The 15,566-nt window shown below is 34.7% G+C and overlaps 1 protein-coding gene across 2 annotated transcripts in view; it reads left to right on the plus strand.

The window, feature by feature from the left end:
• The window catches only part of SEPTIN7 (septin 7), a 48,389-nt gene that overhangs the window by 13,993 nt on the left and 18,830 nt on the right, over positions 1 to 15,566 (plus strand). For both annotated transcript variants that reach the window (XM_007439587.4, XM_088149976.1), the window contains exons 3-7: positions 8,051 to 8,151; positions 8,780 to 8,914; positions 9,869 to 9,986; positions 12,498 to 12,590; positions 13,708 to 13,804. In XM_007439587.4, the coding sequence (XP_007439649.3) occupies positions 8,051 to 8,151; positions 8,780 to 8,914; positions 9,869 to 9,986; positions 12,498 to 12,590; positions 13,708 to 13,804 (544 nt within the window). The remainder of the gene's footprint in view (positions 1 to 8,050; positions 8,152 to 8,779; positions 8,915 to 9,868; positions 9,987 to 12,497; positions 12,591 to 13,707; positions 13,805 to 15,566) is intronic.

Below are 15,566 nucleotides of genomic sequence, written 5' to 3' on the forward strand. Positions count from 1 at the left end.
GTGATGAGAGCGTGAATGACTGAGAGCAGAGCCTCCCAGTCCAGGCACGGCACGACTGGCACATAACACAGATGCGCAAAGGCCCTCCTGGCCACAGCTGCCACCTGCTCTTTGAGCAGGAGTCATGAGTCCAGGAGAACCTCTGGATTGCGTTATTTGGGGCAATGCTACCCCATCCAGGACCAAAGATGGTAAGTCCTTGGAACCAGATATGGTAAACATTTCTCAGAATTCCTTTAAAATGCATACAGTAAGCAGATAACACTGCTGCTTGGTATTTTTCCACATCATTCAGTATGCTTGCCATAACACGGCTATTCTTAATAATCGGTCCTACTACATCAATGTCCTGTGCAGTTTTTCTCTCTGCTGTTATCTTCGAAATACTTTGAAAAATATTTTTTATGGATAAAGAAGGTATTTTGACCATGTATAGTGAAGCATGATATTAGTGAATGTTGTGCTTGAAATACAGATTTTCTCTTGTATTTGAGCTACGAAAGTATACGTGCATTCGTTTAGATAATATATGCACCTAAACACCTAGACTGGGATTGGAGGAGACCTTGGTTGCTTTTGGTAGAAAACAGAACCAAATTGTCTACAAATGTTATATTCTGCATTAGAATATAGTCAATAAGAAGACAAACAGGGATTACTTTACAAGTTATAAATATGTATTCTCAGAATTGTATAGAGCAGAAAAGGGAGTGGGGGCCACTCTGTATCCAAAGAATCCTGTATCAATAGAAGAGAATATGTGTAGTTCAGGGTTGAACTGTGGAGTCCTTGGTGTTCTCTGAACTCAGAGAGTACCAAGGACTCCACAATCCTGTAACAATTCCTAAATAGCATATGTTCAATTATCTTTTATAAAACCTAGCTCATTCTCTGAATCCTTCAAGAACTTTTTTTCAGTAGCAGGATTTCATCTGGAGGTTGCTGTAGCAGAGCAGTGTATGTATGAGGTAGTATATTAGATAAGCATATCTGAACATTAAAATACTAGACTAATTGTTTTGACCAACCTTGCTACAACAAGAAAAGAAAAATCTGTATTTTAGTATTATTGGTTTGTTAGTTTCCAAACAGTGAGTGCATATGTGTTGAAGAATTAAACATTTTGCAATTCATGAATTAAAGAACTATATTTAACTTCTAAAATGATCTTATTTCACAATGGGCTTAGCTCATGTAGTGCTAGCAGATGGATTCCAATTCTCATGGAAATGATTGTCAATTAAACTAGCATTATTAGGAGTTTTTCCTTCCCACCTACTTTCCCTGGGTTATGAGCAGGCTAAATCACTTCTAAAAGAGCGAACAAAAGATGTAAACTGCCTAACTGACTTAAGTAGGCCTTTAAACTCCATTTTACCAGTTGTCAAAAGTACCTAGCAACTCTGCAGTTTATCTTAGGAAGCTAAACACTCTCAAGGATAGAAGGGCCTTCACCTTGGCATGTTGTATTAATTTTCTTTGACTGTCCTTGATGGAAGATATTGGAGGACTCCTTTTCTGGAGGACATTTTTTTGCTATGAGTCTGTGCCCACCGAGAATAACAAACATATCCTATTTTATAAAGGCATACAAACCTCTCTTATGTCCACACTATTTATAGGCTCCTTGCAGTACTCATTGAATGTATGTGTTTTTATTTTTTTCTGATTATAACCTATATAGTTGCTACATTTTGCACAGCAGCTTATACATTCAATAGAACTGATCACTAGTAAGAATTAAAAATATCTGACAAAACCTATATTTACACGATTGCATTGTTATATTGTTCAGTGCTGCAAAGATATATATTAGTATGTGGAACATAAACCAAGGCAAACTTGATGTGATCAGATCAGAAATTTCAAGACTGAACATTGACTTTCTGTGAATCAACAAACTGAAATGGACTAGAATGTGTCGCTCATGAGAGGAGCCTCAGATTTTCTATTGCAGATAAGAAAGCATAGAAGAAAAGGAGTAGCCATCATTATTAACAAAAGGGTATCGAAGTCAGGGCTTGGATGCAAACCAAAAAATGATAGAATCATCTCAGTCTGAATCCAGTATAAACCAGTCAGTATCATGGTGATCCAGAGAGGAGAGGAGAAAAAAGACTGTAAAAAAGAGTGGTTGGAGAAAAGGTTGGTGAGTAAAATTACATGAGTGTCTGGAGCAGTTGTCAGTTCCTGATCGGGGACGGAGAAGAAAAGTCCATGGGTGGCTTCCCTGGAGAAGGGAAGTCCCAAAGAGACGACATCTTCACTGAAGGCCCAAGACAGGAAGGAGAAAGATGGCTGGCTGCAGATGGCATCTTCACATAAGGCCCAAGATAGGAAGGAGGGTGATGGCTGTTGTTGGCAAAGCCCTGGTCTCTGGGGAAGGGCTGGGCAGAAGATCCTGAGAGTGGTTCTTCCCTCAGTGAAGGAGATGGTGTTCAGTTGACCAGATCCAGGAGAAGGAGTCAAGCTGCACTGAGCACATAAGCAGTAAATCCAGCACATTCCCTTTTTTTCATTCTCTCTTGTTAAGCCTAGAAATGGGGGAAGGAGTCAGAGCAAAGAGGGAGGAAATAGGAAAGTAGTTAGCAGGAAACCTAGAGGGGGAGAGTCTCTGGGAGAGAGATGTAGGAGTAAACCTGACATCAGGGTCGTGTTATATATATCTATTGTAAATACCTGTAGTAAATAGCTTCCCTGTATATTGCAAAAAAGCATAAAAGCCTCCAGCCTCTTGTTTCTCTATCAATTGCCATCCTTGCAAACCAAAATACATCTCTAGTTCTAAAAGAACCCAGTCACACTGTGACAGAGTGCTAAAGATGTTCAAACTACTGAACAGATGCATCCCCCAGGTTACTAAGATAGCGATCAAGAATTTGCAATCTGGACTTCAACAATATATGGAATGAGAATCCCCAGATGTACAAGCTAAATTCAAAAAAGGTAGGGGCATTTGAAATCTCATTGCTAACATGTTCCAAGGTATATCTGTTTTGTTCTTTATTAATTATACTAACGCATTTAACTATTTAGACCACAACAGAGTGTGAGTAGCCCTTAAAAATACAGATATACAGGGCCACCTCACCTGCTGTTGAAGAATTTGTATGTTGACTGGGAAGCAATAGTTAGAATGGAATATAGAGCAATATATTGTTACTGTATTTATTTAACATATGTGCAGAAGATATAATGAGAAATGCTGTACTAAAAAGAAATAGAAACTGGAATTGGACCTCAGATATGCTGAAGTGAGGAAGACTTTTCTTGTTGAATGTGAAAAAGAGTGTGCCAAAATCAATCTGCTGTTTTGTTTTGTTAATATATTTTTAATATATTTTTAACTAAAAATTTAAAAAAGATCTAAGATTATGTCAACAAGCAGAGCCACCCCAAGGCTCAAAAATTCACAAGGGTGGGGACTGAAGCTATGAAATAAAGGTGACATCAGTGCTTGGCAGAAAGACTACATCATATGTAGACAACATATATAAATTGCAGAAATACCATGCTAACATCAAAGTTAAGGCCATAAAGTTTCCAACTAAAGTATGGCTGTGAAAGTTGGACCATCAGAAAGGCTGAATGGATGGATGGATGCCTTTGAATTGTGGTGCTGAGAAAATTATTGTGAAACTCTTGATTGTAAAACGAGTAAATCATTGAATGCTAGATAAAGTAAAACCAAATTCCTCACTGGAAGCACTAGTAATAAAGCTAATGCTTAAATATTTTAGACATGTAATGTTAGAGAAAAACCTAATGCATGGAAAAATGGAAGCTAATGAAAAAAGAGACTGACAGAAGACAAGGTGCCTTGGTATCACTGATGACATAAGCATGAACTTAAAAGAATTCAAAGAAGCAGTTACTGACAGACAATCCTGATGAAATGTCTGTCAGATTACCAAAAGTCAGAAATGACTGAGCAAAAATTGCTGTCTCTTGCATTTAGTCTACTAATCTTGTTTAAATCTTATTGTTATACAGGTAGTTCCTGGGTTAAGAACGCCCAGCTTGGGCAACCCATAGTTAAGAACGGAGCCTATTGTAGCAAAATTTGAGTTAGATACACAATGCTTCAAGTTCATTACACAATACTACTTATACAGTATTATACAATAATGCTGTTCCAGTTTACATGTAAATTCGACTTAAGGAAAGACCTTGGGAACCGAACTCATTCTTAAACTGGAGGCTACTGGTTACCTGTTTGCATAGAATAGTATTCTGCTATTTTCAGTTTCTTTATAGCTAGCATGAAATAATATTTTATCATTGCTTTTTATGATAACACATAGCTTATTTATTGATATTAATACATCACCATATTTAATTTAATAATAATTACCTTGTAATTCTATGTAGCTTTCAGCTCTATAAGGATTTTAGAATTCTATGCTATAAATGTAATGTTTAATTATCTTGCTCATAGTTGGGATGCTTAGATGTTTATGTATGGGAGGATTCATGCTTTTATACTTTTAAATGTTATGGCTGGGGGGGCTGAAATTAAATCATTTTAAATATTTCTGTTTCTTGTGAAATAGAAATAGAAGAGAGCCATTCATGAACTATATCAAACAGACAGCTTCTAAAGGATAACAAAACTTTAATTTTACAAATCTGGCTTAGTCTGTGAATTTGATCCATGTGATCTATTTAAATAAGAATGCATGGGAAAATAACCCTTTGGAATGGACTTACTGTGAAAAGTTTTAAATTCCAAGATTGGAGCTAATTTATTTTTCCTGAATCCCCATGGACTAGTTCTAAAACTAAATAGGATTCATTTGAACTTGTAATAGGGATTGATGCTATTTACAATAGTTCTCTGGCTGTCTTCCAGATAGTAGTACATTATGAGAATTTGACCATGTATGGTTACACAAATAGACCAGACAGAATGTACATGCAGTGAAGTCTAGCTTCAACTTTATACTGTATATTGTGTGATGATATTTACTAAATATATTCAGAGCATATGGTCTTGAAGCTAAGTTGTAGAGGCCGTAAATTATAAGTACTAGTTATAGAAGAAATTCATCATCATCATCAACATCTTTATTAAAGCCAAAGGCCAATAGCTTAAAATAAAAGGTCAAAATGTCTAGGTAAGTGATATAATACAAAATAAAAACACTCGCTAATATAAGAAGAGAAAGGATGAGGATGGGAATTGAATACAATGAAGAAAATGATTACAATTTTGTTTGTGGCTTCTAGTCAAGTCAGGCTTGACTCCTGGTGACTGCTTGGTCAAGTCCCTACAGCTTTCCTGGCAACATTTTCTGAAGTGTTTTGACATGGTCTCCTTCATGACCCAAAGTTATCCAGCTGGCTTTGGGTCTAAAGTGGGACTAGAACTCATGGTCTCCCAGTATTTAGTCTGGGACTTTATCGTCTACACCAAACTGGCTCATCACAAATTGTATGGTAAAGCAATTCCAATTAAGTCCAATGGCAACTTATAGCAATATCTATAATAAAAAATTTAGCCACTTTCTTGGAAACTTCACTGAGCTTAGTAAAAAGCTCACTGTTTTGTGTTGACTCCAGCTTGAATATTTTACAATTACAGGGGTTATCAGTTCCACTCACCAGGGATGATAGATAGCGTAATCCTGAAGTATATGAGTAACTTCTTCCGTTGAAATATCAGAGCAGATACACAATCAGTCTTGGAAAGGAACATTGTTACATCTAGTTGTTGAAAAGAACACCCAGATAGAGCATCTACAATGTATTGTATTGATCAATGGATAGTCATAATTTTCAAACAAAGTGTTATCTTATTAGGCTGAGTGAACCTGGAGGGGAGGTAGAGAGGGCTGAAAAAATTAGATCCTTTTGGGGTATTGGGATTTAGGGAATATTAGGTAATACTGATGGCTTAACCTTGCTGGGATACTTGAAGAAGGCCTTCAGTGATGATCTTAGGAATCTGGATATGTAAATATGGGAACATAGGTAAATATGAACACACATGCTGGATCAAACCAAAGGACTATCTAGTCCTGGATTCTGTGTTCATAATAATAGAGCTAGGTATCTCTCTGTAAATACTCCTTCTGTTACTGAATTAATATACAGCTGTCATTGCTAGCAATCAATTGCTAGTCTTCATGAGTTGGTCTAAACTGTTTTAGAGCTTTTTAAATTTACAATGGCCATTCAATTTAATAATTTAATTGTATTGTGTGAAAGAGTGCATCCTTTTATTTGTGCTGAATTTTCCATCCTAAGTTTGATTGGATAATTCTGGGTCCTATTTTTATGAGAGAAGAAGAAAAATATATCCCTTTTCATTTTCCCCATGCAATGCATACTTTTATACCTCAGTCATTCCCCCCCTCCTTTATGTTCTTACTCTAATTTGAAGTCTCCCACAACATTCTAATCTTGTAAATAGAGTTGCTTCAGTCGCTTGATTACTTTTTTGCACCTTTTTTTTTGCACCTTTGCTAGCTCTACAATATCTTCTGTTACTTATATTTTATTTACTTGTTCTTAATATTTGAATTTTTTTCTGGGGGAGTGTATTAAATGTTAAGTTATTTTGTGTATTAATTTTTAACTGAAGGGTGGCTTTTAAATCAAGTAAATAATGTTAACTTGGTGACTTGAATTATCATATTTGCAAGGTCTCTCTTAGATGCATGCTGTATTCAGATCTGAAGCAAGCACATGTGCTTTGGATCTGGCATAGGAATGGTTCCTTAAAACAGCCATGTATTTTCCTGGTCTTTTGTGCAGAGTCGCCAGCAAGTGCAATAAGGGTGCCCATGCTGAAGCACCTTTGCCCACTTTGTATCCAACTAGTATATACCTCTAGTCTCTTATCTGAAGTTAATTCTGAAATAACAAATTTAGATATTGATAATATTCACTATGTATTTGCTATGTGAAGATATTTACTAAATATATTCAGAGCATTTAGAGGTTTAAATTATAATACTGGATTTGCAAATGGATTTGCTGCATTTGAAGCCAACACCATTTGCAATAATGACTAGTTTGGTTTTAAGCACGTTTTATCCAACCAACTGGTGCCATTCTTTCATTACTTTGGCATAGCCACTATCACACTGAAATTCTCAGCTTCAAGCTGAGCATATCCAACCATCCCACCTTCCCCTTCACCCTATCTTCCTAGCATCTTCCTTTACCTCCCCTTAGCCTCTGTATGTCATCACCAGTTAATGACTCTTTCCTCCACTCCAACACTTCTGCCTAGAATACATGGGTTTTGATCTGGATACTGATCACCCATAACTGTTCTATGCACATAAAAGTTTGTACATACATTTTTAATATATTAGATTTTTAAAAATATGCTTTCCAGAACTTAAAGCATGTCCTCAGATCCACTAAGGAGGTACTTAATTTGAAACTTTCCCAAATAACTAACTTCTGACTGTCCTCCAGGAATTTGGGAGTAACATTTCTAATGTGAGAATGAAAGGGAAAAAAGGAAGGATAATGGGTTAAGAGACAATGTGTTAAGCAGAGACATTGAAAACCTACCTTCATTTTTGGTTTGTGCTGTTAAGCCATGTAATGTTTTGTCTAAATCTTAAAACATTTTCCCTAGAGTTGGCAAAAACAAATTGAGCAAATAGAGAAAGATGCATGTATACAATAATATGACTTAGATTCTCAATTGATGTGATCAGAACTCTACATGTAGGATGCTTTTTCTAGCAGAAAACAAAAAGCATTTTTCTTCTGTTTCTTCATGCATGCTCTTTCACAACCAGCCCCTCCTGAAGGGTTGGGAAGATGGTTTTGGCCAGTGCTTCCTCCACTGAATCAAAGCTGCTTCTCTGAACCAAAAGAATCTTTCCATATATAGAAGAGCAGTTTGGGAACCAAACCAATAAACTTCATTTATGACCATATTTTCGAACAACATTTTTAGGAGCAGTTGTAATATATTTTTTTAATTTCTAATAATTATTATGTTCACAGTTTTTTTTATTTAGCGAAGCATCGCTTTCATATTTTAAGTATATGCACTATTTCTTTTCTTTTTTTTAATTTGCAGGTTGAACAGTCTAAGGTTCTAATTAAAGAAGGTGGTGTTCAGTTGCTACTAACAATAGTTGATACACCAGGATTTGGTGATGCAGTGGATAATAGCAATTGGTAGGTACATTCTAATATTATTCAGTAATGGCTATTATCTTGAAACACCTGCATGTATTTAAAGTAGAATCAGTTTTTTCTTTGCCTGACACTTTTACTACTATTCTCTTGGCCAGAAATGAAATAAAAATACAGTTTTCCAAATTTAGTTATCAAATATTCCAGCTTATCTGTGATTAGCTCTGAGATAAACATTGGTTGTTACTGAGAAAAGCCTCAGTAGTATTGGTACTGTGAAATAAATTTCCTGATGTCAAGAATATGACTTTTTATTTTAACACTAATGTAGTGAATAAATATTCAGTCTGTTAGTTATTGTAGATAGTTGACAATAAATGAACTTCGATTATTTGCCAAGTGGCTTTGGGAAGTATATTTTGTGTCCCTTTACAGCATTTCTGTGACCCCTCCTTTTACTACTGCACCTTCTTCTGCTTGTTGCCCTTGTTCCATCTATAAGAATGGGCATGCCTTTTCTCTCATTGTAACCTAAATAAATTTCCTTATGAAAATTATTTCAGTGATATTTACATGTCATATTTAATATTATGGTGTACAACTTGCACTGATATGGTAAACGTTCCAAGTTAATCTGCTGCTTTTTAAAAAATTTGTTTGTACATTGTAGCTGGCAGCCAGTTATTGATTACATTGACAGTAAATTTGAAGACTATCTCAATGCAGAATCACGTGTGAACAGACGACAGATGCCAGATAACAGGGTCCAGTGTTGCTTATATTTCATTGCTCCTTCAGGACATGGGTCAGTATTAAAGATGAATGTTTTTTCTCCTGCCTTGCAATTTCTCCAGTCAGAAGCATTTAAACTACACTGTTAGATATGTCTGGTCATAGGAATTATAAGGAATTGAATTCTAATTTGAATGATTTCCCTTCTCTAATATTAGCAAAAATGTTTTGTACAAAATCCAGAAGAGCAAGATTTGGGATTAAATGTTATTAATGGCTTTGTTCTCTGGATTTTTTCTGATTGATTGACTTGAGAGTACAGTTTTGCATGTTTTGTTTAGAGTATCACAATAAAGAATGATTAGTTAAAAGGCATGTTGACATTTCTTCTTTTTAATAGGTTATTTAATAGATTCAATCAACTTGTGCCAATGCTTTGAAATGTTTTTTATCAAATGTTTATAAATCTTGCCTGTATCTAAATTACATATTGTGAACAGCACAATGTAAATGCAGATGTGTTGCAGAGTGTTAGTATTTCAGCATCCTAGTGCTTGATCTTAGTCTATTTGCAGGGAATTTTTTCTTTTAATTGTTCTGATTGCAACATATTATACAGAACAAGAATTTGTGGTACCACTAATTTCTATATAGCTCTTTGTTTTTGAAATCAATAGTAAATATTGTCGTAACTCTCAGAGGATAATAGGAATAATGTTTGAAAAGTGACTTGGTTTCTTCTTCTCTAACAAGCATAACTGTTAAATAGAGCTGCAAGCTTGAAGAAGCTACTTTAGCAGTAGAAAGGTACTGTGCTTGTGTGAGTTTTGAAATAGTTCCTCTGAACCATTTTCAGAAGCACACATAGCCTTTTAGTGTAGAGGTTTCATTATATACATTTTTGCAATGATTATGTTCAGAAGACATTATTTTACTTTCAGTACCGTATATGGCTCACATTTTGACTGCATTTATTTGGAAGCCAAATTTGTAAAATCACATACATACATACATTTATTTATTTTAGGCTTAAGCCTTTGGATATCGAGTTTATGAAACGCCTGCATGAGAAAGTGAACATAATTCCACTTATTGCCAAGGCTGACACACTCACACCTGAAGAATGCCAACAGTTTAAAAAACAGGTAAATTTCTAATATTAAATCATATTTTTGTTTCTGTATAACTATAAATCTCTCCTTAGGTTCATAAGAACATACATAAGAACAACACTGCCAGATGCAGCCAGAGCCCATCTTAATCCAGCATTTGTTTAGAGTGGCCAAACAGATGATTCCAGAGTGGTCACAAGGAGGAGATGGAGATATAGTCTTTTCCCATTTCTGTTCCCTTGGAATTCATATTTAGAGACATGATATTCCCTATCTGGAATTAACATTGAGTCTTCAAGATTAATAACCCTTGATAAGCCTGTTTTCCACAAATTTATCCAGTCCTCTTTTAAGGCTATCCAAATTAGTAGCCATCATCACATCTTATGGTAATGAATTCCTCAGAAGAATCATGTACTGTGTGAAGAAATGCTTTCAGTCAGCTTCATTGGATGGCCCCTGGTACTTATATTTCATTATATGCCTTATTTTATAATTCAGTAATGTCTTTCTTCAGGCACCTTTTTCCCAAATGAAAAAGTCCCAAGCATCCTAGCCTTTTCTCATGTGGAAGATGTTCAAACCCCAGATCATTTTACTTGCCCTCTTCTGCACTTTCTCTAGCTCTCTTGTATCCAAATTTTGAGTATGGCAATTAGAATTGTACAATGTATTCCAAATATGTGTAGATTCGCATGAATGTATTAAAATGTTGGCATTTTTATTTTCAATCCCTTTCCCACTGATTTCTTGCATGGAATTTACCTTTTTTGCTGCCCACTCAGTTGGCATCTTCATTGTGATACCCACTCTGGCCCCAATATCTTTGTTAGTTACAGACAACTCAGACTCCATCAGTGTGTATATGAAGTTAGGATTTTTTTGCCCCATCATGACTTGGTGTGCATTTGCATTTGACTAGTCACCCAGTTTAAAGAGATCTTAAATCCTTCTTAGTTGCTTTTGACTTTTACCATTCTGATTATTTTAGTATCATCCACAACTTTGCCAGTTTACTGTTTACCTGTTAATATTATTTATGAGGAAGTTAAAAGCACTGGCCCTGACAGAGATACCCAAAGGGCTCTACTTCTGACTTCTTTTAATTGAGAAAATTCCCATTTAGTCCTATTCTTTGCTTTCTGTTACTTACGAATTAGCAACCCATAAAGGTTAGGTACTCTTATCCCATAGTCACTAAATTTATTCAGGAATCTTTGATGAGGAGCTTTGTCAGACTGGCAAATACATATTTCAATTTTTTACTGAATGCCCTCAGGATCTCATGATTGTTGATTTGTTTGTTTATGAGATTTAGGCCACCTGATTCCAGAATGATTCTGGGTGGCTTGGATTAAGTAAAAACAATAAAGAAAATAATGAAAAACAGCAAGAGAAATTCTGTGTATATGAATTATTATATTGTACTCTTTCAGGATGTCCTAGAATATTTTCTCTTGTTATCATTGTTACTTTTAGTTGTTCTGATTTGCTTTATTTGTTCTTATTCCCTTCATGAGAAAATCAGTATGACTCAGATGTCAGTCCTTTACCTTCTATAGCGAAGATAGAAGTTCTAAATATAACTTTCAGATTTAACCCTCAAAATAATCTATAGTATCTAAGCATATTTAGTTTGGATGATGGATAGCTAATTTCTTCCCTGAAGGCAAAACATGAACGATGTCATACAGCTCTGATAAGGAAACTCTCTACTGATGTTAGGTCACCAGTTAAATTATTCTTTTTATACAAATATAAAGAGGAATGCTTAATTACCAAGTGCAATAAATGCCCCATTACCAATCTAAATTTGTTTGAAAATTTGCCACATTTGTATAAAAATGTTAAAGCTAGAGATTAGTCAGCATGTTTTCAGTAATACTTAATTACTGTTATAATGTTTATTTGTTAAAGGAGGTGGTATATTTGTGGTTTGAAAAATAATACAGCGCATTTGATTGAGGTTTCTGTATTCATTAACACGCTTATCTGTCAGACAGGTTGGAAGCTTAAACATAATTTGATGAAATGCAGTTTTCTGAATGAAAAATGGATGTACGTCTAGTAGTTTTGAGACATAAGGAAAGTACTGAAAATAACTTTAAGAATTACAAATGTGAGCAGAATTGTTGCATAAGTTTTGAAACAATTGTGAAAGACATAATCAGTCTTTCTTCGTTGGGATGTTTGCAGTCTATCCCTAACCCATGAGAAGAATATTAAGTTCTTCAATGATCCTTTTATATGGATCGTGTAGTATAGTAGTATGTCAGAGCGGCTTATTGCTATACAGTGTGAATTGGGATGAGTGAGAGTGGGATGACTCTAGAAAAAGGTAAAGAGGATAGTACAGCTTCATCTGAAAAATGACAAACATGGAAGCTGGATTTCAAAAGACATTGTAATTATGAAATTTGTATCCCTCTTCCGACATACATTTGTGGTGTTCAACCTTAATATATAAAAACAAAATTCATACAGCATCTATTAGCATATTCAACACTTGTTGCAGTTGCTATTAACAATTATGTTTATTTTCAGATAATGAAAGAAATTCAAGAGCACAAAATTAAAATATATGAATTCCCAGAAACAGATGATGAAGAAGAAAATAAGCTGGTTAAAAAGATAAAGGTACAAAAACATACTGAAGCAAAATATTTACAGTTTCGTGTGCACAAAATCTGGTGCAAATGGGCTTTATTTTAATGGATAGAACGATGCCTGTCAGAGATCTCTCTTGGCTTCAGTCAAATTACTAAGAAGTCCTAGTATACATGAACTTTTAAACACTTATGCACATATCATAATAGTACCAAATTATTAGGGAACATTCTAATTGATTGTTATTTAATACCTCAAAAAAGGCCACTAAAATAATTTTAGAGGTTAAAAGAAATGTGTTTGCTCTAAGTCTTTATTTTAGTGGCTGGTTTTGAATGTTTTCCTTTATTACTGGTTTAGCATTATGAGAAATATAATGCTACAAAAGAAAATAATGGTGACCCTTACCCCAATAACTCTCTTCCTTGTTATAAGTTACAAGACACAATTGGATGTTTTATTTTTGTTTTTGATTTACCATACCTACATATGTCATCAAGACCTAGGCAAAGTGTACTTAATCTTAACAATGACTAGTTGAAGCAAGGAAAAGAAATTTCATATTCTCAAACTGATGGATCTTTTGTAATGATACTTCTGATTGTTAATATTTAAGATTTTAAAATGAGAGGCTATAGTGCCCTCTTGTGATAGTTTTGCTGCACTGTCATGCAGTGGGATGATGATAAATCAGCTTCTCAGAAAGTTATTCATTTTTTATTCTTGCAATTTCTCATTCATTCATCCGTCTGTGCACTCATTTTATTACTTGGTTCTAAATGGATGTGTCTGATTTTTCATGAAGTATACTGGTTGTAAAATTATTTCAATACTGTTGTCCTGAGGAGTGTCATTGAAAAATCATTGTGTGATGATTTAGGAAACCCTAGAAATTAAACAAAGAAAGTGAACATATAACCTTCAATCCCATCAGTGCATGACCAGTTTTGAACAGAAAATTTTCTTAGCTCTAGTATCAGATAATGTTCTGCTTTAGAGCTATAGTCCCTCTTGTATAAGCCTTTTTTAAAAAAAAAATCCTTTGTCAGTCATTTTATTGTGGTCTCAGCAGTACAAAAAATGTTTTACTTCATATCCAACCTGTCAGTAAGTTATTTTAGGAAAAAATATTCTGTTTCTTTTGTAGGACCGTTTACCTCTTGCTGTAGTAGGTAGCAATACTATTATTGAAGTCAATGGCAAGAGAGTTAGGGGAAGACAGTATCCTTGGGGCGTTGCAGAAGGTAAGTGGATAGAATGTATAATGTGCATAATTGGGCAATAAGCTATATCTTTATAGCATTATTACAGTTTCAGTAAAGGAAGAAAGAGGTAAAGGCTTCCTGCTTCCCCTCCCCCCTCCACATGACAGTACATTATTACCTACCCCAGATTATACTTTGTATCTTTTTACCAGTACTATAACAAAGTTATTTGTAAGACTCACATTTATATAAATTGAGAGTTTCCTGAGATACTAATTGAAGAGAGAGAGATATTATGGATGTTTGAATTATTTTAAAACTCCTCTATCATAACTTTTCAGCCTGGTCATGATTAACAGTTTAGAGGGCTGTGATACCACGTTCTTATACAGTAATCAATTTTCTTCTCATGCATCATCAGGTTGAAAAATAAATGTATAATTACCATTGCGGAAGATTTATTTAGCTGTACTGCTTTCCCTGTGGTACCTTTCTATGTGTTCCTTATATTTTTTTACCTTTCTGTTAAACCAACCATTTTTTGTGTGCATGGCTAATATTGTACTATATACATAATTGGACATAAACACTTAAAATTATATACTTCTTTTTACCTAACTTATCATACAGTTGCTTGCAAACAACACTGAGAAATAATCTCAATAGAATAGACAGTAGCAGTATGTCTCATGACAGAAAAAAAAAGATTTCTTAGACTGAAATGCAGTTTTATTCTCATTACTGAATGCTAAATATTGAGTTCAGAATTGTAATGCAATTATTACTTCTTTTGTAATGTAGGAAAAATGATAATCAAGCCTTAATGAAATTATAGTTAAGCTGATTGTGAAAATTAAAATCCATGAAAACTTCGAGGGTTGTCTTATCCGCAGATAGCACATTTTTCATGGTATTTTGGTTAAAATTTCAAGGATCAGCTTATCCATGGATGGGCTTATCCGTGATGTGTTAGGCAGAATATCAGAGGTGTCCATACACTTCAGTGGAGAAAAACCTTAAAATAATTTGATTTGGGCATAAATGTGCCCATCTCCCAGAAGAGACAAATGGAAGGGGAAAAAACCCTGAATTTTGAAGAGTGTTGCAACAGCTTGTTTCATGCGTTTATTTATTATATCAGAGGGTTCTGAAGCTCTTTGAATTTGTAGGCAAGAAAGTGCTTCAAGTCATGAGAAGGAATACACACAGCACCTTTCTGCGAAAAGCAGGTATATCTTTTCCCAGCACAAGCTAGGAAAACACATTAATTGCAGACAGAAGTGGCTATGTGTGAATTCCTGTGCACTCCAAAGCATCTTTTTGCTTTTGAATCAGAAGCACAGCATAATTCTATTGCATATTTCTTAAACTGCAGCCAACTTTCATGTTGGTTTTTTTTGCAGTTTATCAATTTCTTGTATTTATTTTGCATATTTGGATATTTATAATGACATCTTAATAATGCAACATAAAATGTATTAAGTTTGTTTTTACTTTTGCTGGTGGCAGCATTTAGTTGATATTATTGATCTCAAACAAGCTAAGCAGAGTTGGGCCTGGTTAATGCTTGAATGGGGAGTCCACAGGAAAACACAGAACTATATGCTAGAGTGGGAAGTTATAAAAACATCCTGGAAGAAGGCAGTGACAAAACACTTCAATATTGTTGCAATAAAAATATACCGGTATGTCCTTGGAGCTACCAAGAGTCAAGGGAAATTTTACTAATGGTAAATAGAGGGATTAATTTTCAGGTTTGCCCATCTGGTTCTGATTGAAGTCTGTTAAAAATAAGCATTTT

This window comes from Python bivittatus, unplaced genomic scaffold, assembly GCF_059951505.1.
Source record: "Python bivittatus isolate LINGU-HERP-01145 unplaced genomic scaffold, Pbiv_v1 ctg000610_np1212, whole genome shotgun sequence".
In the NCBI taxonomy this organism is placed as follows: Eukaryota; Metazoa; Chordata; class Lepidosauria; order Squamata; family Pythonidae; genus Python; species Python bivittatus.